We start from the raw sequence: 25,320 nt of genomic DNA, 5'->3' as shown, positions 1-25,320 counted from the left end.
GGACCAGTCAGGGGTAGATTTGTTAGAAAGGCATGGACCAGTCAGGGGTAGATTTGTTAGAACGGCATGGACCAGTCAGGGGTAGATTTGTTAGAAAGGCATGGACCAGTCAGGGGTAGATTTGTTAGAAAGGCATGGACCAGTCAGGGGTAGATTTGTTAGAAAGGCATGGACCAGTCAGGGGTAGATTTGTTAGAAAGGCATGGACCAGTCAGGGGTAGATTTGTTAGAAAGGCATGGACCAGTCAGGGATAGATTTGTTAGAAAGGCATGGACCAGTCAAGGGTAGATTTGTTAGAAAGGCATGGACCAGTCAGGGATAGATTTGTTAGAAAGACATGGACCAGTCGGGGGTAGATTTGTTAGAAAGGCATGGACCAGTCAGGGGTAGATTTGTTAGAAAGACATGGACCAGTCAGGGGTAGATTTGTTAGAAAGGCATGGACCAGTCAGGGGTAGATTTGTTAGAAAGGCATGGACCAGTCAGGGATAGATTTGTTAGAAAGGCATGGACCAGTCAGGGGTAGATTTGTTAGAAAGGCATGGACCAGTCAGGGATAGATTTGTTAGAAAGGCATGGACCAGTCAGGGATAGATTTGTTAGAAAGGCATGGACCAGTCAGGGGTAGATTTGTTAGAAAGGCATGGACCAGTCAGGGATAGATTTGTTAGAAAGGCATGGACCAGTCAGGGGTAGATTTGTTAGAAAGGCATGGACCAGTCAGGGATAGATTTGTTAGAAAGGCATGGACCAGTCAGGGATAGATTTGTTAGAAAGGCATGGACCAGTCAGGGATAGATTTGTTAGAAAGGCATGGACCAGTCAGGGATAGATTTGTTAGAAAGGCATGGACCAGTCAGGGGTAGATTTGTTAGAAAGGCATGGACCAGTCAGGGATAGATTTGTTAGAAAGGCATGGACCAGTCAGGGGTAGATTTGTTAGAAAGGCATGGACCAGTCAGGGATAGATTTGTTAGAAAGGCATGGACCAGTCAAGGGTAGATTTGTTAGAAAGGCATGGACCAGTCAAGGGTAGATTTGTTAGAAAGGCATGGACCAGTCAGGGGTAGATTTGTTAGAAAGGCATGGACCAGTCAGGGGTAGATTTGTTAGAAAGGCATGGACCAGTCAGGGATAGATTTGTTAGAAAGGCATGGACCAGTCAGGGGTAGATTTGTTATAAAGGCATGGACCAGTCAAGGGTAGATTTGTTAGAAAGGCATGGACCAGTCAGGGGTAGATTTGTTAGAAAGGCATGGACCAGTCAGGGATAGATTGGTTAGAAAGGCATGGACCAGTCAGGGGTAGATTTGTTAGAAAGGCATGGACCAGTCAAGGGTAGATTTGTTAGAAAGGCATGGACCAGTCAGGGATAGATTGGTTAGAAAGGCATGGACCAGTCAGGGGTAGATTTGTTAGAAAGGCATGGACCAGTCAGGGATAGATTTGTTAGAAAGACATGGACCAGTCAGGGATAGATTGGTTAGAAAGGCATGGACCAGTCAGGGGTAGATTTGTTAGAAAGGCATGGACCAGTCAAGGGTAGATTTGTTAGAAAGGCATGGACCAGTCAAGGGTAGATTTGTTAGAAAGGCATGGACCAGTCAGGGGTAGATTTGTTAGAAAGGCATGGACCAGTCAGGGGTAGATTTGTTAGAAAGACATGGACCAGTCAGGGATAGATTTGTTAGAAAGGCATGGACCAGTCAAGGGTAGATTTGTTAGAAAGGCATGGACCAGTCAGGGGTAGATTTGTTAGAAAGGCATGGACCAGTCAGGGGTAGATTTGTTAGAAAGGCATGGACCAGTCAAGGGTAGATTTGTTAGAAAGACATGGACCAGTCAGGGATAGATTTGTTAGAAAGGCATGGACCAGTCAGGGGTAGATTTGTTAGAAAGGCATGGACCAGTCAGGGGTAGATTTGTTAGAAAGGCATGGACCAGTCAAGGGTAGATTTGTTAGAAAGACATGGACCAGTCAGGGATAGATTTGTTAGAAAGGCATGGACCAGTCAAGGGTAGATTTGTTAGAAAGGCATGCACCAGTCAGGGGTAGATTTGTTAGAAAGGCATGGACCAGTCAGGGGTAGATTTGTTAGAAAGGCATGGACCAGTCAATGGTAGATTTGTTAGAAAGGCATGGACCAGTCAGGGATAGATTTGTTAGAAAGACATGGACCAGTCAGGGATAGATTTGTTAGAAAGGCATGGACCAGTCAGGGGTAGATTTGTTAGAAAGACATGGACCAGTCAGGGATAGATTTGTTAGAAAGACATGGACCAGTCAGGGATAGATTTGTTAGAAAGGCATGGACCAGTCAGGGGTAGATTTGTTAGAAAGGCATGGACCAGTCAGGGATAGATTTGTTAGAAAGACATGGACCAGTCAGGGATAGATTTGTTAGAAAGGCATGGACCAGTCAGGGGTAGATTTGTTAGAAAGACATGGACCAGTCAGGGATAGATTTGTTAGAAAGGCATGGACCAGTCAGGGGTAGATTTGTTAGAAAGGCATGGACCAGTCAGGGATAGATTTGTTAGAAAGGCATGGACCAGTCAGGGATAGATTTGTTAGAAAGGCATGGACCAGTCAGGGGTAGATTTGTTAGAAAGGCATGGACCAGTCAGGGATAGATTTGTTAGAAAGGCATGGACCAGTCAGGATAAAGGCATGGACCAGTCAGGGGTAGATTTGTTAGAAAGGCATGGACCAGTCAAAGGATAGATTTGTTAGAAAGGCATGGACCAGTCAGGGGTAGATTTGTTAGAAAGGCATGGACCAGTCAAAGGATAGATTTGTTAGAAAGGCATGGACCAGTCAGGGGTAGATTTGTTAGAAAGGCATGGACCAGTCAGGGATAGATTTGTTAGAAAGGCATGGACCAGTCAGGATAAAGGCATGGACCAGTCAGGGGTAGATTTGTTAGAAAGGCATGGACCAGTCAGGGATAGATTTGTTAGAAAGACATGGACCAGTCAGGGGTAGATTTGTTAGAAAGGCATGGACCAGTCAGGGATAGATTTGTTAGAAAGGCATGGACCAGTCAGGGGTAGATTTGTTAGAAAGACATGGACCAGTCAGGGGTAGATTTGTTAGAAAGGCATGGACCAGTCAGGGGTAGATTTGTTAGAAAGACATGGACCAGTCAGGGGTAGATTTGTTAGAAAGGCATGGACCAGTCAGGGGTAGATTTGTTAGAAAGGCATGGACCAGTCAGGGGTAGATTTGTTAGAAAGGCATGGACCAGTCAGGATAAAGGCATGGACCAGTCAGGGGTAGATTTGTTAGAAAGGCATGGACCAGTCAGGATAAAGGCATGGACCAGTCAGGGGTAGATTTGTTAGAAAGGCATGGACCAGTCAGGGATAGATTTGTTAGAAAGGCATGGATCAGTCAGGGATAGATTTGTTAGAAAGACATGGACCAGTCAGGGGTAGATTTGTTAGAAAGACATGGACCAGTCAGGGGTAGATTTGTTAGAAAGGCATGGACCAGTCAGGGGTAGATTTGTTAGAAAGACATGGACCAGTCAGGGGTAGATTTGTTAGAAAGGCATGGACCAGTCAGGGGTAGATTTGTTAGAAAGGCATGGACCAGTCAGGGATAGATTTGTTAGAAAGGCATGGACCAGTCAGGGGTAGATTTGTTAGAAAGACATGGACCAGTCAGGGGTAGATTTGTTAGAAAGGCATGGACCAGTCAGGGATAGATTTGTTAGAAAGGCATGGACCAGTCAGGGGTAGATTTGTTGGAAAGGCATGGACCAGTCAGGGATAGATTTGTTAGAAAGGCATGGACCAGTCAGGGGTAGATTTGTTAGAAAGACATGGACCAGTCAGGGATAGATTTGTTAGAAAGGCATGGACCAGTCAGGGATAGATTTGTTAGAAAGGCATGGACCAGTCAGGGATAGATTTGTTAGAAAGGCATGGACCAGTCAGGGATAGATTTGTTAGAAAGGCATGGACCAGTCAGGGGTAGATTTGTTAGAAAGACATGGACCAGTCAGGGATAGATTTGTTAGAAAGGCATGGTCCAGTCAGGATAAAGGCATGGACCAGTCAGGGGTAGATTTGTTAGAAAGGCATGGTCCAGTCAGGATAAAGGCATGGACCAGTCAGGGGTAGATTTGTTAGAAAGGCATGGACCAGTCAGGGATAGATTTGTTAGAAAGGCATGGACCAGTCAGGGGTAGATTTGTTAGAAAGGCATGGACCAGTCAGGATAAAGGCATGGACCAGTCAGGGGTAGATTTGTTAGAAAGGCATGGACCAGTCAGGGATAGATTTGTTAGAAAGGCATGGACCAGTCAGGGGTAGATTTGTTAGAAAGGCATGGACCAGTCAGGATAAAGGCATGGACCAGTCAGGGGTAGATTTGTTAGAAAGGCATGGACCAGTCAGGGGTAGATTTGTTAGAAAGGCATGGACCAGTCAGGGATAGATTTGTTAGAAAGGCATGGACCAGTCAGGATAAAGGCATGGACCAGTCAGGGATAGATTTGTTAGAAAGGCATGGACCAGTCAGGGGTAGATTTGTTAGAAAGGCATGGACCAGTCAGGGGTAGATTTGTTAGAAAGGCATGGACCAGTCAGGATAAAGGCATGGACCAGTCAGGGGTAGATTTGTTAGAAAGACATGGACCAGTCAGGGATAGATTTGTTAGAAAGGCATGGACCAGTCAGGGATAGATTTGTTAGAAAGGCATGGACCAGTCAGGGGTAGATTTGTTAGAAAGGCATGGACCAGTCAGGGATAGATTTGTTAGAAAGGCATGGACCAGTCAGGGATAGATTTGTTAGAAAGGCATGGACCAGTCAGGGGTAGATTTGTTAGAAAGGCATGGACCAGTCAGGGGTAGATTTGTTAGAAAGGCATGGACCAGTCAGGGATAGATTTGTTAGAAAGGCATGGACCAGTCAGGGGTAGATTTGTTAGAAAGACATGGACCAGTCAGGGATAGATCTGTTAGAAAGACATGGACCAGTCAGGGATAGATTTGTTAGAAAGGCATGGACCAGTCAGGGGCAGATTTGTTAGAAAGGCATGGACCAGTCAGGGATAGATTTGTTAGAAAGGCATGGACCAGTCAGGGGCAGATTTGTTAGAAAGGCATGGACCAGTCAGGGATAGATTTGTTAGAAAGGCATGGACCAGTCAGGGGTAGATTTGTTAGAAAGGCATGGACCAGTCAGGGGTAGATTTGTTAGAAAGGCATGGACCAGTCAGGGATAGATTTGTTAGAAAGGCATGGACCAGTCAGGGGTAGATTTGTTAGAAAGGCATGGACCAGTCAGGGGTAGATTTGTTAGAAAGGCATGGACCAGTCAGGGATAGATTTGTTAGAAAGGCATGGACCAGTCAGGGGTAGATTTGTTAGAAAGGCATGGACCAGTCAGGGATAGATTTGTTAGAAAGGCATGGACCAGTCAGGGGCAGATTTGTTAGAAAGGCATGGACCAGTCAGGGGTAGATTTGTTAGAAAGGCATGGACCAGTCAGGGGTAGATTTGTTAGAAAGGCATGGACCAGTCAGGATAAAGGCATGGACCAGTCAGGGATAGATTTGTTAGAAAGGCATGGACCAGTCAGGGGTAGATTTGTTAGAAAGGCATGGACCAGTCAGGGGTAGATTTGTTAGAAAGGCATGGACCAGTCAGGGGTAGATTTGTTAGAAAGGCATGGACCAGTCAGGGGTAGATTTGTTAGAAAGGCATGGACCAGTCAGGGGTAGATTTGTTAGAAAGGCATGGACCAGTCAGGATAAAGGCATGGACCAGTCAGGGATAGATTTGTTAGAAAGGCATGGACCAGTCAGGGGTAGATTTGTTAGAAAGGCATGGACCAGTCAGGGATAGATTTGTTAGAAAGGCATGGACCAGTCAGGGGTAGATTTGTTAGAAAGGCATGGACCAGTCAGGGATAGATTTGTTAGAAAGGCATGGACCAGTCAGGGATAGATTTGTTAGAAAGGCATGGACCAGTCAGGGGTAGATTTGTTAGAAAGGCATGGAACAGTCAGGGGTAGATTTGTCAGAAAGGCATGGACCAGTCAGGGATAGATTTGTTAGAAAGGCATGGACCAGTCAGGGATAGATTTGTTAGAAAGGCATGGACCAGTCAGGGATAGATTTGTTAGAAAGGCATGGACCAGTCAGGGATAGATTTGTTAGAAAGGCATGGACCAGTCAGGATAAAGGCATGGACCAGTCAGGGGTAGATTTGTTAGAAAGGCATGGACCAGTCAGGATAAAGGCATGGACCAGTCAGGGATAGATTTGTTAGAAAGGCATGGACCAGTCAGGGATAGATTTGTTAGAAAGGCATGGACCAGTCAGGGGTAGATTTGTTAGAAAGGCATGGACCAGTCAGGGGTAGATTTGTTAGAAAGGCATGGACCAGTCAGGGATAGATTTGTTAGAAAGGCATGGACCAGTCAGGGATAGATTTGTTAGAAAGGCATGGACCAGTCAGGGGTAGATTTGTTAGAAAGGCATGGACCAGTCAGGATAAAGGCATGGACCAGTCAGGGTAGATTTGTTAGAAAGGCATGGACCAGTCAGGGGTAGATTTGTTAGAAAGGCATGGACCAGTCAGGGGTAGATTTGTTAGAAAGGCATGGACCAGTCAGGGGTAGATTTGTTAGAAAGGCATGGACCAGTCAGGGGTAGATTTGTTAGAAAGACATGGACCAGTCAGGGGTAGATTTGTTAGAAAGGCATGGACCAGTCAGGGATAGATTTGTTAGAAAGGCATGGACCAGTCAGGGGTAGATTTGTTAGAAAGGCATGGACCAGTCAGGGGTAGATTTGTTAGAAAGACATGGACCAGTCAGGGGTAGATTTGTTAGAAAGGCATGGACCAGTCAGGGATAGATTTGTTAGAAAGGCATGGACCAGTCAGGGATAGATTTGTTAGAAAGGCATGGACCAGTCAGGATAAAGGCATGGACCAGTCAGGGGTAGATTTGTTAGAAAGGCATGGACCAGTCAGGATAAAGGCATGGACCAGTCAGGGATAGATTTGTTAGAAAGGCATGGACCAGTCAGGGATAGATTTGTTAGAAAGGCATGGACCAGTCAGGGATAGATTTGTTAGAAAGGCATGGACCAGTCAGGATAAAGGCATGGACCAGTCAGGGGTAGATTTGTTAGAAAGGCATGGACCAGTCAGGATAAAGGCATGGACCAGTCAGGGATAGATTTGTTAGAAAGGCATGGACCAGTCAGGGGTAGATTTGTTAGAAAGGCATGGACCAGTCAGGGATAGATTTGTTAGAAAGGCATGGACCAGTCAGGGATAGATTTGTTAGAAAGGCATGGACCAGTCAGGGGTAGATTTGTTAGAAAGGCATGGAACTGTCAGGATAAAGGCATGGACCAGTCAGGGTAGATTTGTTAGAAAGGCATGGACCAGTCAGGGATAGATCTGTTAGAAAGGCATGGACCAGTCAGGGATAGATTTGTTAGAAAGGCATGGACCAGTCAGGGGTAGATTTGTTAGAAAGGCATGGACCAGTCAGGGGTAGATTTGTTAGAAAGACATGGACCAGTCAGGGGTAGATTTGTTAGAAAGGCATGGACCAGTCAGGGATAGATTTGTTAGAAAGGCATGGACCAGTCAGGGATAGATTTGTTAGAAAGGCATGGACCAGTCAGGGGTAGATTTGTTAGAAAGGCATGGACCAGTCAGGGGTAGATTTGTTAGAAAGGCATGGACCAGTCAGGGGTAGATTTGTTAGAAAGGCATGGACCAGTCAGGGATAGATTTGTTAGAAAGGCATGGACCAGTCAGGGGTAGATTTGTTAGAAAGGCATGGACCAGTCAGGGGTAGATTTGTTAGAAAGGCATGGACCAGTCAGGGGTAGATTTGTTAGAAAGACATGGACCAGTCAGGGGTAGATTTGTTAGAAAGACATGGACCAGTCAGGGGTAGATTTGTTAGAAAGGCATGGACCAGTCAGGGATAGATTTGTTAGAAAGGCATGGACCAGTCAGGGATAGATCTGTTAGAAAGGCATGGACCAGTCAGGGATAGATTTGTTAAGACTACAAGAAAATAAGATAAAGGGAAGGCCATGCCATATGAGGAGTGGTTGAGGACTCTGGGTCTGTACTCGATAGCGTTTAGAAGTATTTGGGGGGAAATCGCATTGAAGCTGAGAGGCCTGGATAGAGTGGACGTGGAGAGTGGATGCGAAGAGGACATTTCCACCAGTAGAAAAAACTAGAACCCGAGGGCACAGCATCAGGCTGAAGAGACGATCCTTTAAAACTGAGATGAGGAGAAGTTTCTTCAGCCAGAGGGTGATGAATCTTGGTGGTTAACTGTCAAGTCACCATCAACTCGTGCATTCTCCATGGCAACACCTCTACCAATTAGAATCCACTTGCCAACGAATCAGCATTCTCTTGGCAGACAGGATAAACTATTTTTCCCTTCACATTTGGTTTTCATGCGAATGGTCCTCATGACTGCAAAATGGTGAGGTCTGTTTTTTCAGCAATACTCAGGGTCACGTTATACACGGAGTGAGTGCTTGTTGACATCCCTGAGAAATGTGGCAAAGTCGTCTCTGATTACAAACATTCAGGGCATCGTAACACCGTTCATAACGCACAAGTCCAGAGTTGACATCGGCAGATAACACACTCACCTGGCTATGTTACCTGCTGCAGAAACTATTGAATTCTGTGATAAGGAAGCCACTCTGCACATCCCTTGGCCATCAACACCAAGGTCATACACCTGCAAAACAAAGTGTGAATACAGCACCATACAGGAGACCTCGCCAAATAGGACAGACACACCCCTGTTAGAAGATGCAGTCACAGATTAGATACAGGTGACAGGATAACTGCAAAATTCATTCCATGAAGGGGGTAATAGGACAAAGGAATTATCAACAACCTTTTTCTTTAAGTAAATTTAGACTATCCAAATGTTGTTTTCCAATTAAAGGGGAATTTAGTGTGGCCAATTACCTACCCAGCACATCTTCCTGGATTGTGGGGGTGAGACCCACGCAGGCACGGGGAGAATGTGCAAACTTCACACGGACAGTGACCCGAGGCCAGGATTGAACCCGGATCCTTGGCGCCGTGAGTCAGCAATGCTAACCACTGCACCACCCTGCTGCCCAATTATCCACATTCATGTTCTTTCCCAGTATACGGAAAAATTAATACTGAAAATAACCATTCTTAATCAATGACAGCTTGACTCAGAAGAGCAGAGAGGCTTTCAGAATAATGCGCCAAATTACTGCACGCCGGGCAATATAGTGCCAACAATGGGCGTCAGTGTCTCTGTAACACAGCGAACGGGTGGCAGTGTCTCTGTAGCACAGTGAACGGGTGTCAGTGTCTCCGTAACACAGCGAACGGGTGTCAGTGTCACTGTAACACATTGAACGGGTGTCAGTGTCTCTGTAACACACTGAACGGGTGTCAGTGTCTCTGTGACACAGTGAACGGGTGTCAGTGTCACTGTAACACAGTGAACGGGAGTCAGTGTCTCTGTAACACAGTGAATGGGCGTCAGTGTCTCTGTAACACAGTAAACGGGTGTCAGTGTCTCTGTAACACAGTGAACGGGTGTCAGTGTCACTGTAACACAGTGAATGGGCATCAGTGTCTCTGTAACACAGTAAACGGTTGTCAGTGTCACTGCAACACAGTGAAACCGGTGTCAGTGTCTCTGTAACACAGTGAAACCGGTGTCAGTGTCACCAACACAGCGAACGGGTGTCAGTGTCTCTGTAACACAGCGAACGGGTGTCAGTGTCACTGTAACACAGTGAACGGGTGTCAGTGTCTCTGTAACACAGCTAACGGGTGTCAGTGTCACTGTTACACAGCGAATGGGTGTCAGTGTCTCTGTAACACAGCGAACGGGTGTCAGTGTCTCTGTAACACAGTGAATCGGGTGTCAGTATCTCTGTAACACAGTGAACGGGTGTCAGTATCTCTGTAACACAGCGAACGGGTGTCAGTGTCACTGTAACACAGTGAAACCGGTGTCAGTGTCACCAACACAGCGAACAGGTGTCAGTGTCTCTGTAACACAGCGAACGGGTGTCAGTGTCACTGCAACACAGTGAAACCGGTGTCAGTGTCTCTGTAACACAGTGAAACCGGTGTCAGTGTCACCAACACAGCGAACGGGTGTCAGTGTCTCTGTAACACAGCGAACGGGTGTCAGTGTCACTGTAACACAGTGAACGGGTGTCAGTGTCTCTGTAACACAGCTAACGGGTGTCAGTGTCACTGTTACACAGCGAATGGGTGTCAGTGTCTCTGTAACACAGTGAATCGGGTGTCAGTGTCTCTGTAACACAGCAAACGGGTGTCAGTGTCTCTGTAACACAGCGAACGGGTGTCAGTGTCTCTGTAACACAGTGAATCGGGTGTCAGTGTCTCTGTAACACAGTAAACGGGTGTCAGTGTCTCTGTAACACAGTGAAATCGGTGTCAGTGTCACCAACACAGCGAACGGGTGTCAGTGTCTCTGTAACACAGCGAACGGGTGTCAGTGTCACTGTAACACAGTGAACGGGTGTCAGTGTCTCTGTAACACAGCTAACGGGTGTCAGTGTCTCTGTAACACAGTGAAAAGGTGTCAGTGTCACTGTAACACAGCGAACGGGTGTCAGTGTCTCTGTAACACAGCGAACGAGCGTCAGTGTCACTGCATCACAGTGAACAGGTGTCAGTGTCTCTGTAACACAGTGAACGGGTGTCAGTGTCTCTGTAACACAGTGAATCAGGTGTCAGTGTCTCTGTAACACAGCGAACGGGTGTCAGTCTCTCTGTAACACAGTGAACGGGTGTCAGTGTCTCTGTAACACAGTGAATCAGGTGTCAGTGTCTCTGTAACACAGCGAACGGGTGTCAGTCTCTCTGTAACACAGCGAACTGGAGTCAGTGTCTCTGTAACACAGTGAATCGGGTGCCAGTGTCTCTGTAACACAGCGAACGGGCGTCAGTGTCTCTGTAACACAATGAACAGGTGTCAGTGCCTCTGTAACACAATGAATCGGGTGCCAGTGTCTCTGTAACACAGCGAACGGGCGTCAGTGTCTCTGTAACACAGTGAACGGGTGTCAGTGTCTCTCTAAAACAGCGAACGGGTGTCAGTGTCTCTGTAACACAGCGAACGGGTGTCAGTATCACTGTAACACAGTGAACGGGTGTCAGTGTCTCTGTGACACAGCGAACGGGTGTCAGTGTCACTGTAACACAGTGAACGGGTGTCAGTGTCTCTGTAACACAGTGAATCAGGTGTCAGTGTCTCTGTAACACAGCGAACGGGTGTCAGTCTCTCTGTAACACAGCGAACTGGAGTCAGTGTCTCTGTAACACAGTGAATCGGGTGCCAGTGTCTCTGTAACACAGCGAACGGGCGTCAGTGTCTCTGTAACACAATGAACAGGTGTCAGTGTCTCTGTAACACAGCGAACGGGTGTCAGTATCTCTGTAACACAGCGAACGGGTGTCAGTATCACTGTAACACAGTGAACGGGTGTCAGTGTCTCTGTGACACAGCGAACGGGTGTCAGTGTCTCTCGAACACAGCGAACGGGTGTCAGTATCACTGTAACACAGTGAACGCGTGTCAGTGTCACTTTAACACAGCGAACGTGGTGTCAGTATCACTGTAACACAGTAAACGGGTGTCAGTGTCTCTGTAACACAGCGAACGGGTGTCAGTGTCACTGTAACACAGCAAACGGGTGTCAGTGTCTCTGTAACACAGTGAACGGGTGTCAGTGTCTCTGTGACACAGCGAACGGGTGTCAGTGTCTCTGTAACACAGCTAACGGGTGTCAGTGTCTCTGTAACACAGTGAAAAGGTGTCAGTGTCACTGTAACACAGCGAACGGGTGTCAGTGTCTCTGTAACACAGCGAACGAGCGTCAGTGTCACTGCATCACAGTGAACAGGTGTCAGTGTCTCTGTAACACAGTGAATCGGGTGTTAGTGTCTCTGTAACACAGCGAACGGGTGTCAGTGTCACTGTAACACAGTGAACGGATGTCAGTGTCTCTGTAACACAGTGAATCAGGTGTCAGTGTCTCTGTAACACAGCGAACGGGTGTCAGTCTCTCTGTAACACAGCGAACTGGAGTCAGTGTCTCTGTAACACAGTGAATCGGGTGCCAGTGTCTCTGTAACACAGCGAACGGGCGTCAGTGTCTCTGTAACACAATGAACAGGTGTCAGTGCCTCTGTAACACAATGAATCGGGTGCCAGTGTCTCTGTAACACAGCGAACGGGCGTCAGTGTCTCTGTAACACAGTGAACGGGTGTCAGTGTCTCTCTAAAACAGCGAACGGGTGTCAGTGTCTCTGTAACACAGCGAACGGGTGTCAGTATCACTGTAACACAGTGAACGGGTGTCAGTGTCTCTGTGACACAGGGAACGGGTGTCAGTGTCACTGTAACACAGTGAACGGGTGTCAGTGTCTCTGTAACACAGTGAATCAGGTGTCAGTGTCTCTGTAACACAGCGAACGGGTGTCAGTCTCTCTGTAACACAGCGAACTGGAGTCAGTGTCTCTGTAACACAGTGAATCGGGTGCCAGTGTCTCTGTAACACAGCGAACGGGCGTCAGTGTCTCTGTAACAAAATGAACAGGTGTCAGTGCCTCTGTAACACAATGAATCGGGTGCCAGTGTCTCTCGAACACAGCGAACGGGTGTCAGTATCACTGTAACACAGTGAACGCGTGTCAGTGTCACTTTAACACAGCGAACGTGGTGTCAGTATCACTGTAACACAGTGAACGGGTGTCAGTGTCTCTGTAACACAGCGAACGGGTGTCAGTGTCACTATAACACAGCAAACGGGTGTCAGTGTCTCTGTAACACAGTGAACGGGTGTCAGTGTCTCTGTGACACAGCGAACGGGTGTCAGTGTCTCTCTAACACAGCGAACGGGTGTCAGTATCACTGTAACACAGCGAACGGGTGTCAGTATCACTTTAACACAGCGAACGTGGTGTCAGTATCACTGTAACACAGTGAACGGCTGTCAGTGTCTCTGGAACACAGTGAACGGGTGTCAGTGTCTCTGTAACACAGCGAACGGGTGTCAGTGTCACTGCAACAGTGAACGGGTGTCAGTGTCTCTGTAACACAGCAAATGGGTGTCAGTGTCTCTGTAACAAAGTGAACGGGTGTCAGTGTCTCTGTTACACCGTGAACGGGTGTCAGTGTCACTGCAACAGTGAACGGGTGTCAGTGTCTCTGTAACACAGTGAACGGGTGTCAGTGTCACTGCAACACAGTGAATGGGTGTCAGTGTCTCTGTAACACAGTGAACGGGTGTCAGTGTCACTGGAACACTGTGAACGGGCGTCAGTGTCTCTGTAACACAGTGAACAGGTGTCAGTGTCTCTGTAACACAGTGAACGAGCGTCAGTGTCACTGCAACACAGTGAACGGGCGTCAGTGTCTCTGCAACACAGTGAACGGGTGTCAGTATCACTGTCACACAGTGAACGGGCGTCAGTGTCTCTGTAACACAGTGAACAGGTGTCAGTGTCTCTGTAACACAGTGAACGGGTGTCAGTGTCACTGGAACACAGTGAACGGGCGTCAGTGTCTCTATAACACAGTGAACGAGCGTCAGTGTCACTGCAACACAGTGAACGGGCGTCAGTGTCACTGCAACACAGTGAACGAGCGTCAGTGTCACTGCAACACAGTGAAGGGGCGTCAGAGTGTCTGCAACACAGCGAACGGGTGTCTGTATCACTGTAACACAGTGAACGGGTGTCAGTGTCACTGTAACAGAGCGAACGGGTGTCAGTGTCTCTGTAACACAATGAACGGGTGTCAGTGTCTCTGTAACACAGTGAACGAGCGTCAGTGTCACTGCAACACAGTGAAGGGGCGTCAGAGTGTCTGCAACACAGTGAACGGGTGTCAGTGTCACTGCAACACAGTGAACGAGCGTCAGTGTCACTGCAACACAATGAACGGGTGTCAGTGTCTCTGTAACACAGTGAACGGATGTCAGTGTCTCTGTAACACAGCGAACGAGAGTCAGTGTCACTGCAAATCAGTGAACGGATGTCAGTGTCTCTGTAACACAGTGAACGGGTGTCAATGTCTCTGTAACACAGCGAACGGGTGTCAGTGTCACTGTAACACAGCGAACGGGTGTCAGTGTCACTGTAACACAGCAAACGGGTGTCAGTGTCTCTCTAACACAGCGAACGGGTGTCAGTGTCACTGTAACAAAGTGAACGGATGTCAGTGTCTCTGTCACACAGTGAACGGGTGTCAGTGTCTCTGTGACACAGTGAACGGGTGTCAGTGTTTCTCTAACACAGCAAACGGGTGTCAGTGTCTCTGTAACACAGCGAACGGGTGTCAGTGTCACTGTAACACAGCGAACGGGTGTCAGTGTCACTGTAACACAGTGAACGGGTGTCAGTGTCACTGTAACACAGCGAACGGGTGTCAGTGTGTCTGTAACACAGTGAACGGGTGTCAGTGTCTCTGTGACACAGCGAACGGGTGTCAGTGTCACTGTAACACAGCGAACAGATGTCAGTGTCACTGTAACACAGTGAACGGGTGTCAGTGTCTCTGTAACACAGCGAACGGGTGTCAGTATCACTGTAACAAAGTGAACGCGTGTCAGTGTCACTTTAACACAGCGAACGTGGTGTCAGTGTCTCTGGAACACAGTGAACGGGTGTCAGTGTCTCTGTAACACAGCGAACGGGTGTCAGTGTCTCTCTAACACAGCGAACGGGTGTCAGTGTCGCTGTAACACAGTGAACGGGTGTCAGTATCACTGTAACAAAGTGAACGGATGTCAGTGTCTCTGTAACACAGTGAACGGGTGTCAGTGTCTCTGTAACACAGTGAACGGGTGTCAGTGTCACTGTAACACAGTGAACGGGTGTCACGTGTCACTGTAACACAGCGAACGGTGTCAGTATCACTGTAACACAGCGATCGGGTGTCAGTGTCTCTGTAACACTGCAAACGGGTTTCAGTGTCTCTGTAACACAGCGATCGGGTGTCAGTGTCTCTGTAACACAGCGAACGGGTGTCAGTGTCACTGTAACACAGCAAACGGGTGTCAGTGTCTCTGTAACACAGTGAACGGGTGTCAGTGTCTCTCTAACACAGCGAACGGGTGTCAGTATCACTGTACCACAGCGAACGGGTGTCAGTATCACTTTAACACAGCGAACGTGGTGTCAGTATCACTGTAACACAGCGAACGGGTGTCAGTGTCACTGCAACAGTGAACGGGTGTCAGTGTCTCTGTAACACAGCGAACGGGTGTCAGTGTCACTGTAACACAGCAAACGGGTGTCAGTGTCTCTGTAACAAAGTGAACGGGTGTCAGTGTCTCTGTTACACCGTGAACGGGTGTCAGTGTCACTGCAACAGTGAACGGGTGTCAGTGTCTCTGTAACACAGTGAACGGGTGTCAGTGTCACTGCAACACAGTGAATGGGTGTCAGTGTCTCTGTAACACAGTGAACGGGTGTCAGTGTCACTGGAACACAGTGAACGGGCGTCAGTGTCTCTGTAACACAGTGAACAGGTGTCAGTGTCTCTGTAACACAGTGAACGAGCGTCAGTGTCACTGCAACACAGTGAACGGGCGTCAGTGTCTCTGCAACACAGTGAACGGGTGTCAGTATCACTGTAACACAGTGAACGGGCGTCAGTGTCTCTGTAACACAGTGAACAGGTGTCAGTGTCTCTGTAACACAGTGAACGGGTGTCAGTGTCACTGAAACACAGTGAACGGGCTCTCAGTGTCTCTGTAACACAGTGAACGAGCGTCAGTGTCACTGCAACACAGTGAACGGGCGTCACTGTCACTGCAACACAGTGAACGAGCGTCAGTGTCACTGCAACACAGTGAAGGGGCGTCAGAGTGTCTGCAACACAGCGAACGGGTGTCTGTATCACTGTAACACAGTGAACGGGTGTCAGTGTCACTAACAGAGCGAACGGGTGTCAGTGTCACTGTAACACAATGAACAGGTGTCAGTGTCTCTGTAACACAGTGAACGAGCGTCAGTGTCACTGCAACACAGTGAAGGGGCGTCAGAGTGTCTGCAACACAGTGAACGGGTGTCAGTGTCACTGCAACACAGTGAACGAGCGTCAGTGTCACTGCAACACAATGAACGGGTGTCAGTGTCTCTGTAACACAGTGAACGGGTGTCAGTGTCTCTGTAACACAGCGAACGAGAGTCAGTGTCACTGCAAATCAGTGAACGGATGTCAGTGTCTCTGTAACACAGTGAACGGGTGTCAATGTCTCTGTAACACAGCGAACGGGTGTCAGTGTCACTGTAACACAGCGAACGGGTGTCAGTGTCACTGTAACACAGTGAACGGGTGTCAGTATCACTGTAACAAAGTGAACGGATGTCAGTGTCTCTGTAACACAGTGAACGGGTGTCAGTGTCTCTGTGACACAGTGAACGGGTGTCAGTGTTTCTCTAACACAGCGAACGGGTGTCAGTGTCTCTGTAACACAGCGAACGGGTGTCAGTGTCTCTGTAACACAGCGAACGGGTGTCAGTGTCTCTGTAACACAGCGAACGGGTGTCAGTGTCTCTGTAACACAGCGAACGGGTGTCAGTATCACTTTAACACAGCGAACGTGGTGTCAGTGTCTCTGGAACACAGTGAACGGGTGTCAGTGTCTCTGTAACACAGCGAACGGGTTTCAGTGTCACTGCAACACAGTGAACGGGTGACAGTGTCACTTTAACACAGCGAACGTGGTGTCAGTGTCTCTGGAACACAGTGAACGGGTGTCAGTGTCTCTGTAACACAGTGAACGGGTGACAGTGTCACTGCAACACAGTGAACGGGTGTCACGTGTCACTGTAACACAGTGAACGGATGTCAGTGTGTCTGTAACACAGTGAACGGGTGTCAGTGTCTCTGTAACACAGTGAACGGATGTCAGTGTCACTGCAACTCAGTGAACGGGTGTCCGTGTCTCTCAAACACAGCGAACGGGTGTCAGTGTCTCTGTAACACAGCGAACGGGTGTCAGTGTCACTGTAACACAGCAAACGGGTATCAGTGTCACTGTAACACAGCGAACGGGTGTCAGTATCACTGTAACAAAGTGAACGGATGTCAGTGTCACTGTAACACAGCAAACGGGTGTCAGTGTCTCTGTAACACAGTGAACGGGTGTCAGTGTCTCTGTGACACAGTGAACGGGTGTCAGTGTTTCTCTAACACAGCAAACGGGTGTCAGTGTCTCTGTAACACAGCGAACGGGTGTCAGTGTCACTGTAACACAGCGAACGGGTGTCAGTGTCACTGTAACACAGTGAACGGGTGTCAGTGTCACTGTAACACAGCGAACGGGTGTCAGTGTGTCTGTAACACAGTGAACGGGTGTCAGTGTCACTGTAACACAGCAAACGGGTGTCAGTGTCTCTGTAACAAAGTGAACGGGTGTCAGTGTCACTGTTACACCGTGAACGGGTGTCAGTGTCACTGCAACAGTGAACGGGTGTCCGTGTCTCTCAAACACAGCGAACGGGTGTCAGTGTCTCTGTAACACAGTGAACGGGTGTCAGTGTCACTGTAACACAGCGAACGGGTGTCAGTGTGTCTGTAACACAGTGAACGGGTGTCAGTGTCACTGCAACTCAGTGAACGGATGTCAGTGTGTCTGTAACACAGTGAACGGGTGTCAGTGTCTCTGTAACACAGTGAACGGATGTCAGTGTCACTGCAACTCAGTGAACGGGTGTCCGTGTCTCTCAAACACAGCGAACGGGTGTCAGTGTCTCTGTAACACAGCGAACGGGTGTCAGTGTCACTGTAACACAGCGAACGGGTGTCAGTATCACTGTAACAAAGTGAACGGATGTCAGTGTCACTGTAACACAGCAAACGGGTGTCAGTGTCTCTGTAACACAGTGAACGGGTGTCAGTGTCTCTGTGACACAGTGAACGGGTGTCAGTGTCTCTGTGACACAGTGAACGGGTGTCAGTGTTTCTCTAACACAGCAAACGGGTGTCAGTGTCTCTGTAACACAGCGAACAGGTGTCAGTGTCACTGTAACACAGCGAACGGGTGTCAGTGTCACTGTAACACAGTGAACGGGTGTCAGTGTCACTGTAACACAGCGAACGGGTGTCAGTGTGTCTGTAACACAGTGAACGGGTGTCAGTGTCACTGTAACACAGCAAACGGGTGTCAGTGTCTCTGTAACAAAGTGAACGGGTGTCAGTGTCTCTGTTACACCGTGAACGGGTGTCAGTGTCACTGCAACAGTGAACGGGTGTCAGGGTCTCTGTAACACAGTGAACGGGTGTCAGTGTCACTGCAACACAGTGAATGGGTGTCAGTGTCTCTGTAACACAGTGAACGGGTGTGAGTGTCACTGGAACACAGTGAACGGGTGTCAGTATCACTGTAACACAGTGAACGGGCGTCAGTGTCTCTGTAACACAGTGAACAGGTGTCAGTGTCTCTGTAACACAGTAAACGGGTGTCAGTGTCACTGGAACACAGTGAACGGGCGTCAGTGTCTCTGTAACACAGTGAACGAGCGTCAGTGTCACTGCAACACAGTGAACGGGCGTCAGTGTCACTGCAACACAGTGAACGAGCGTCAGTGTCACTGCAACACAGTGAAGGGGCGTCAGAGTGTCTGCAACACAGCGACGGGTGTCTGTATCACTGTAACACAGTGAACGGGTGTCAGTGTCACTAACAGAGCGAACGGGTGTCAGTGTCTCTGTAACACAATGAACAGGTGTCAGTGTGTCTGTAACACAGTGAACGAGCGTCAGTGTCACTGCAACACAGTGAAGGGGCGTCAGTGTCACTGCAACACAATGAACGGGTGTCAGTGTCTCTGTAACACAGTGAACGGATGTCAGTGTCTCTGTAACACAGCGAACGAGAGTCAGTGTCACTGCAAATCAGCGAACGGGTGTCAGTGTCACTGTAACACAGCGAACGGGTGTCAGTGTCACTGTAACACAGTGAACGGGTGTCAGTATTACTGTAACAAAGTGAACGGATGTCAGTGTCTCTGTAACACAGTGAACGGGTGTCAGTGTCTCTGTAACACAGCGAACGGGTGTCAGTATCACTGTAACACAGTGAACGAGCGTCAGTGTCTCTGTAACACAGCGAATGGGTGTCAGTGTCTCTGGAACACAGTGAACGGGTGTCAGTGTCTCTGTAACACAGCGAACGGGTTTCAGTGTCACTGCAACACAGTGAACGGGTGACAGTGTCACTGCAACACAGTGAACGGGTGTCACGTGTCACTGTAACACAGTGAACGGCTGTCAGTGTCTCTGGAACACAGTGAACGGGTGTCAGTATCACTGTAACACAGTGAACGAGCGTCAGTGTCTCTGTAACACAGCGAATGGGTGTCAGTGTCTCTGTAACACAGCGAACGGGTGTCAGTATCACTGTAACACAGCAAACGGGTGTCAGTGTGACTTTAACACAGCGAACGGGTGTCAGTGTCACTGTAACACAGCGAATGGGTGTCTGTATCACTGTAACACAGCGAACGGGTGTCAGTATCACTGTAACACAGCGAACGGGTGTCAGTGTCTCTGTAACACAGCGACCGGGTGTCAGTGTCTCTGTAACACAGTGAACGGGTTTCAGTGTCACTGCAACACAGTAAACGGGTGTCAGTGTCTCTGTAACACAGTGAACGGGTGTCAGTGTCTCTGTAACACAGTGAACGGATGTCAGTGTCTCTGTAACACAGCGAACGAGAGTCAGTGTCACTGCAACAGTGAACGGGTGTCAGTGTCTCTGTAACACAGCGAACGAGAGTCAGTGTCACTGCAACAGTGAACAGGTGTCAGTGTCTCTGTAACACAGTGAACGAGCGCCAGTGTCTCTGTAACACAGCAAACGGGTGTCAGTGTCTCTGTAACACAGCAAACGGGTGTCAGTGTCTCTGTAACACAGCAAACGGGTATCAGTGTCTCTGTAACACAGCGAACGGGTGTCAGTGTCGCTGTAACACAGCAAACGGGTATCAGTGTCTCTGTAACACAGCAAACGGGTATCAGTGTCTCTGTAACACAGCAAACGGGTGTCAGTGTCTCTCTAAAACAGCGAACGGGTGTCAGTATCACTGTAACAAAGTGAACGGGTGTCAGTGTCACTGTAACACAGCGAACGGGTGTCAGTGTCTCTGGAACACAGTGAACGTGTGTCAGTGTCTCTGTAACACAGCGAACGGGTGTCAGTGTCTCTCTAACACAGCGAACGGGTGTCAGTGTCTCTCTAACACAGTGAATGGGTGTCAGTGTCTCTGTAACACAGTGAAAGGGTGTCAGTGTCTCTGTAACACAGCGAACGGGTGTCAGTATCACTGTAACACAGCGAACGGGTGTCAGTGTCTCTGTGACACAGCGAACGGGTGTCAGTGTCTCTGTGACACAGTGAACGGGTGTCAGTGTCACTGTAACACAGCAAACTGCTGTCAGTGTCTCTGTAATACAGCGAACGGGTGTCAGTGTCTCTGAAACACAGCGAACGGGTGTCAGTATCACTGTAACAAAGTGAACGGGTGTCAGTGTCTCTCTAACACAGCGAACGGGTGTCAGTGTCTCTGGAACACAGTGAACGTGTGTCAGTGTCAATGTAACAAAGTGAACGGGTGTCAGTGTCTCTCTAACACAGCAAACTGCTGTCAGTGTCTCTGTAACACAGCGAACGGGTGTCAGTGTCTCTCTAACACAGCGAACGGGTGTCAGTGTCGCTGTAACACAGTGAACGAGTGTCAGTCTCACTGTAACAAAGTGAACGGATGTCAGTGTCTCTGTAACACAGTGAAAGGGTGTCAGTGTCTCTGTAACACAGCGAACGGGTGTCAGTGTCACTGTAACACAGCGAACGGGTGTCAGTGTCTCTGTAACACAGCGAACGGGTGTCAGTGTCACTGTAACACAGCAAACGGGTGTCAGTGTCTCTGTAACACAGCGAACTGCTGTCAGTGTCTCTGTAACATAGCGAACTGCTGTCAGTATCACTGTAACACAGTGAACGGGTGTCAGTGTCTCTGTGACACAGCGAACGGGTGTCAGTGTCTCTGTGACACAGCGAACGGGTGTCAGTGTCTCTGTGACACAGCGAACGGGTGTCAGTGTCTCTCTAACACAGTGAACGGGTGTCAGTGTCTCTGTAACACAGCGAACGGGTGTCAGTGTCTCTCTAACACAGCGAACGGGTGTCAGTATCACTGTAACACAGCGAACGGGTGTCAGTATCACTTTAACACAGCGAACGTGGTGTCAGTATCACTGTAACACAGTGAACGGCTGTCAGTGTCTCTGGAACACAGTGAACGGGTGTCAGTGTCTCTGTAACACAGCGAACGGGTGTCAGTGTCACTGCAACACAGCGAACGGGTGTCAGTGTCACTGCAACACAGTGAACGGGTGTCACGTGTCACTGAAACACAGTGAACGAGCGTCAGTGTCACTGTAACACAGTGAACGGATGTCAGTGTCACTGTAACACAGTGAACGGGCGTCAGTGTCACTGCAACAGTGAACGGGTGTCAGTGTCTCTGTAACACAGCGAACGGGTGTCAGTGTCACTGTAACACAGCAAACGGGTGTCAGTGTCTCTGTAACACAGTGAACGGGTGTCAGTGTCTCTGTGATACAGCGAACGGGTGTCAGCGTCTCTCTAACACAGCGAACGGGTGTCAGTATCACTGTAACACAGCGAACGGGTGCCAGTATCACTTTAACACAGCGAACGTGGTGTCAGTGTCTCTGTAACACAGTGAACAGGTGTCAGTGTCACTGTAACACAGCGAACGGGTATCAGTGTCGCTGTAACACAGCGAACGGGTGTCAGTATCACTGTAACAAAGTGAACGGGTGTCAGTGTCTCTCTCACACAGCGAACGGGTGTCAGTGTCTCTGGAACACAGTGAACGTGTGTCAATGTCTCTGTAACACAGCGAACGGGTGTCAGTGTCTCTCTAACACAGCGAACGGGTATCAGTGTCGCTGTAACACAGTGAACGGGTGTCAGTGTCCCTGTAACACAGCGAACTGCTGTCAGTGTCTCTGTAACACAGCGAACTGCTGTCAGTGTCTCTGTAACACAGCGAACTGCTGTCAGTGTCTCTGTAACACAGCGAACTGCTGTCAGTGTCTCTGTAACACAGCGAACTGCTGTCAGTGTCTCTGTAACACAGCGAACCGCTGTCAGTATCACTGTAACACAGTAAACGGGTGTCAGTGTCACTTTAACACAGTGAACGGGTGTCAGTGTCACTTTAACACAGTGAACGGGTGTCAGTGTCACTGTAACACAGCGAACGGATGTCAGTGTCTCTGTAACACAGTGAACGGGTTTCAGTATCACTGTAACACAGTGAACGGGTGTCAGTGTCACTGTAACACAGTGAACGGGTGTCAGTATCACTGTAACACAGTGAACGGGTGTCAGTGTCTCTCTAACACAGCGAACGGGTGTCAGTGTCACTTTAACACAGTGAACGGGTGTCAGTGTCTCTGTAACACAGTGAACGGGTGTCAGTGTCACTGTAACACAGTGAACGGGTGTCAGTGTCACTGTAACACAGCGAACGGGTGTCAGTGTCACTGTACCACAGCGAATGGGTGTGTGTCTGTGCATAAGAGTGAACGGGTGTCAGTGTCTCTGTAACACAGCGAACGAGCGTCAGTGTCACTGCAAAACAGTGAACGGGTGTCAGTGTCTCTGTAACACAGCGAACGGAAGTCAGTGTCTCTGTAACACAGTGAACGGGTGTCAGTGTCACTGCAACACAGTGAATGGGTGTCACGTGTCTCTGGAACACAGTGAACAGGTTTCAGTGTCTCTGGAACACAATGAATGGGTGTCAGTGTCTCTGTAATACAGCGAACGAGCGTCAGTATCACTGTAACAGCGAACGGATGTCAGTGTCTCTGGAACACAGTGAACGGGTGTCAGTGTCTCGGTAACACAGCGAACGGGTGTCAGTATCACGGTAACAAAGTGAACGGGTTTCAGTGTCACTGCAACACGGTGAACGGGTGTCAGTGTCACTGCAACACAGCGAACGAGAGTCAGAGTCACTGCAACTTAGTGAACGGATGTCAGTGTCTCTGTAACACAGCGAACTGCTGTCAGTGTCTCTGTAACACAGCGAACTGCTGTCAGTGTCTCTGTAACACAGCGAACTGCTGTCAGTGTCTCTGTAACACAGCGAACCGCTGTCAGTATCACTGTAACACAGTAAACGGGTGTCAGTGTCACTTTAACACAGTGAACGGGTGTCAGTGTCACTTTAACACAGTGAACGGGTGTCAGTGTCACTGTAACACAGCAAACTGCTGTCAGTGTCTCTGTAACACAGCGAACGGGTGTCAGTGTCACTGTAACACAGCAAACTGCTGTCAGTGTCTCTGTAACACAGCGAACGGGTGTCAGTGTCACTGTAACACAGTGAACGGGTGTCAGTGTCTCTGTAACACAGTGAACAGGTGTCAGTGTCACTGTAACACAGCGAACGGGTATCAGTGTCGCTGTAACACAGCGAACGGGTGTCAGTATCACTGTAACAAAGTGAACGGGTGTCAGTGTCTCTCTCACACAGCGAACGGGTGTCAGTGTCTCTGGAACACAGTGAACGTGTGTCAATGTCTCTGTAACACAGCGAACGGGTGTCAGTGTCACTGTAACACAGCGAACGGGTATCAGTGTCGCTGTAACACAGTGAACGGGTGTCAGTGTCACTTTAACACAGTGAACGGGTGTCAGTGTCACTTTAACACAGTGAACGGGTGTCAGTGTCACTGTAACACAGTGAACGGGTGTCAGTGTCACTGTAACACAGCAAACTGCTGTCAGTGTCTCTGTAACACAGCGAACGGGTGTCAGTGTCACTGTAACACAGTGAACGGGTGTCAGTGTCTCTGTAACACAGTGAACAGGTGTCAGTGTCACTGTAACACAGTGAACGGATGTCAGTGTCACTGTAACACAGTGAACGGGCGTCAGTGTCACTGCAACAGTGAACGGGTGTCAGTGTCTCTGTAACACAGCGAACGGGTGTCAGTGTCACTGTAACACAGCAAACGGGTGTCAGTGTCTCTGTAACACAGTGAACGGGTGTCAGTGTCTCTGTGATACAGCGAACGGTTGTCAGCGTCTCTCTAACACAGCGAACGGGTGTCAGTATCACTGTAACACAGCGAACGGGTGCCAGTGTCTCTTTAACACAGCGAACGGAAGTCAGTGTCTCTGTAACACAGTGAACGGGTGTCAGTGTCACTGCAACACAGTGAACGGGTGTCACGTGTCTCTGGAACACAGTGAACAGGTTTCAGTGTCTCTGGAACACAATGAATGGGTGTCAGTGTCTCTGTAACAGCGAACGGATGTCAGTGTCTCTGGAACACAGTGAACGGGTGTCAGTGTCTCTGTAACACAGCGAACGGGTGTCAGTATCACTGTAACACAGTGAATGGATGTCAGTGTCTCGGTAACACAGCGAACGGGTGTCAGTATCACGGTAACAAAGTGAACGGGTTTCAGTGTCACTGCAACACGGTGAACGGGTGTCAGTGTCACTGCAACACAGCGAACGAGAGTCAGAGTCACTGCAACTTAGTGAACGGATGTCAGTGTCTCTGTAACACAGCGAACTGCTGTCAGTGTCTCTGTAACACAGCGAACTGCTGTCAGTGTCTCTGTAACACAGCGAACTGCTGTCAGTGTCTCTGTAACACAGTGAACCGCTGTCAGTATCACTGTAACACAGTAAACGGGTGTCAGTGTCACTTTAACACAGTGAACGGGTGTCAGTGTCACTTTAACACAGTGAACGGGTGTCAGTGTCACTGTAACACAGTGAACGGGTGTCAGTGTCACTGTAACAGCAAACTGCTGTCAGTGTCTCTGTAACACAGCGAACGGGTGTCAGTGTCACTGTAACACAGTGAACGGGTGTCAGTGTCTCTGTAACACAGCGAACGGGTGTCAGTATCACTGTAACAAAGTGAACGGGTGTCAGTGTCTCTCTAACACAGCAAACTGCTGTCAGTGTCTCTGTAACACAGCGAACGGGTGTCAGTGTCTCTCTAACACAGCGAACGGGTGTCAGTGTCGCTGTAACACAGTGAACGTGTGTCAGTGTCACTGTAACAAAGTGAACGGGTGTCAGTGTCTCTCTAACACAGCAAACTGCTGTCAGTGTCTCTGTAACACAGCGAACGGGTGTCAGTGTCTCTCTAACACAGCGAACGGGTGTCAGTGTCGCTGTAACACAGTGAACGGGTGTCA

General features: G+C 48.8%; 1 protein-coding gene across 4 annotated transcripts in view; it reads right to left on the bottom strand.

Annotated features, from left to right (window-relative positions):
• nup155 (nucleoporin 155) overlaps positions 1-25,320 on the bottom strand; it is a 404,177-nt gene that overhangs the window by 318,327 nt on the left and 60,530 nt on the right. For all 4 annotated transcript variants that reach the window (XM_072515568.1, XM_072515570.1, XM_072515569.1 and 1 more), the window contains exon 10: positions 8,659-8,750. In XM_072515568.1, the coding sequence (XP_072371669.1) occupies positions 8,659-8,750 (92 nt within the window). The remainder of the gene's footprint in view (positions 1-8,658; positions 8,751-25,320) is intronic.

This window comes from Scyliorhinus torazame, chromosome 9 (assembly GCF_047496885.1).
Source record: "Scyliorhinus torazame isolate Kashiwa2021f chromosome 9, sScyTor2.1, whole genome shotgun sequence".
NCBI classification, from domain to species: domain Eukaryota; kingdom Metazoa; phylum Chordata; class Chondrichthyes; order Carcharhiniformes; family Scyliorhinidae; genus Scyliorhinus; species Scyliorhinus torazame.
This window is presented reverse-complemented; position numbering and strand designations above follow the sequence as displayed.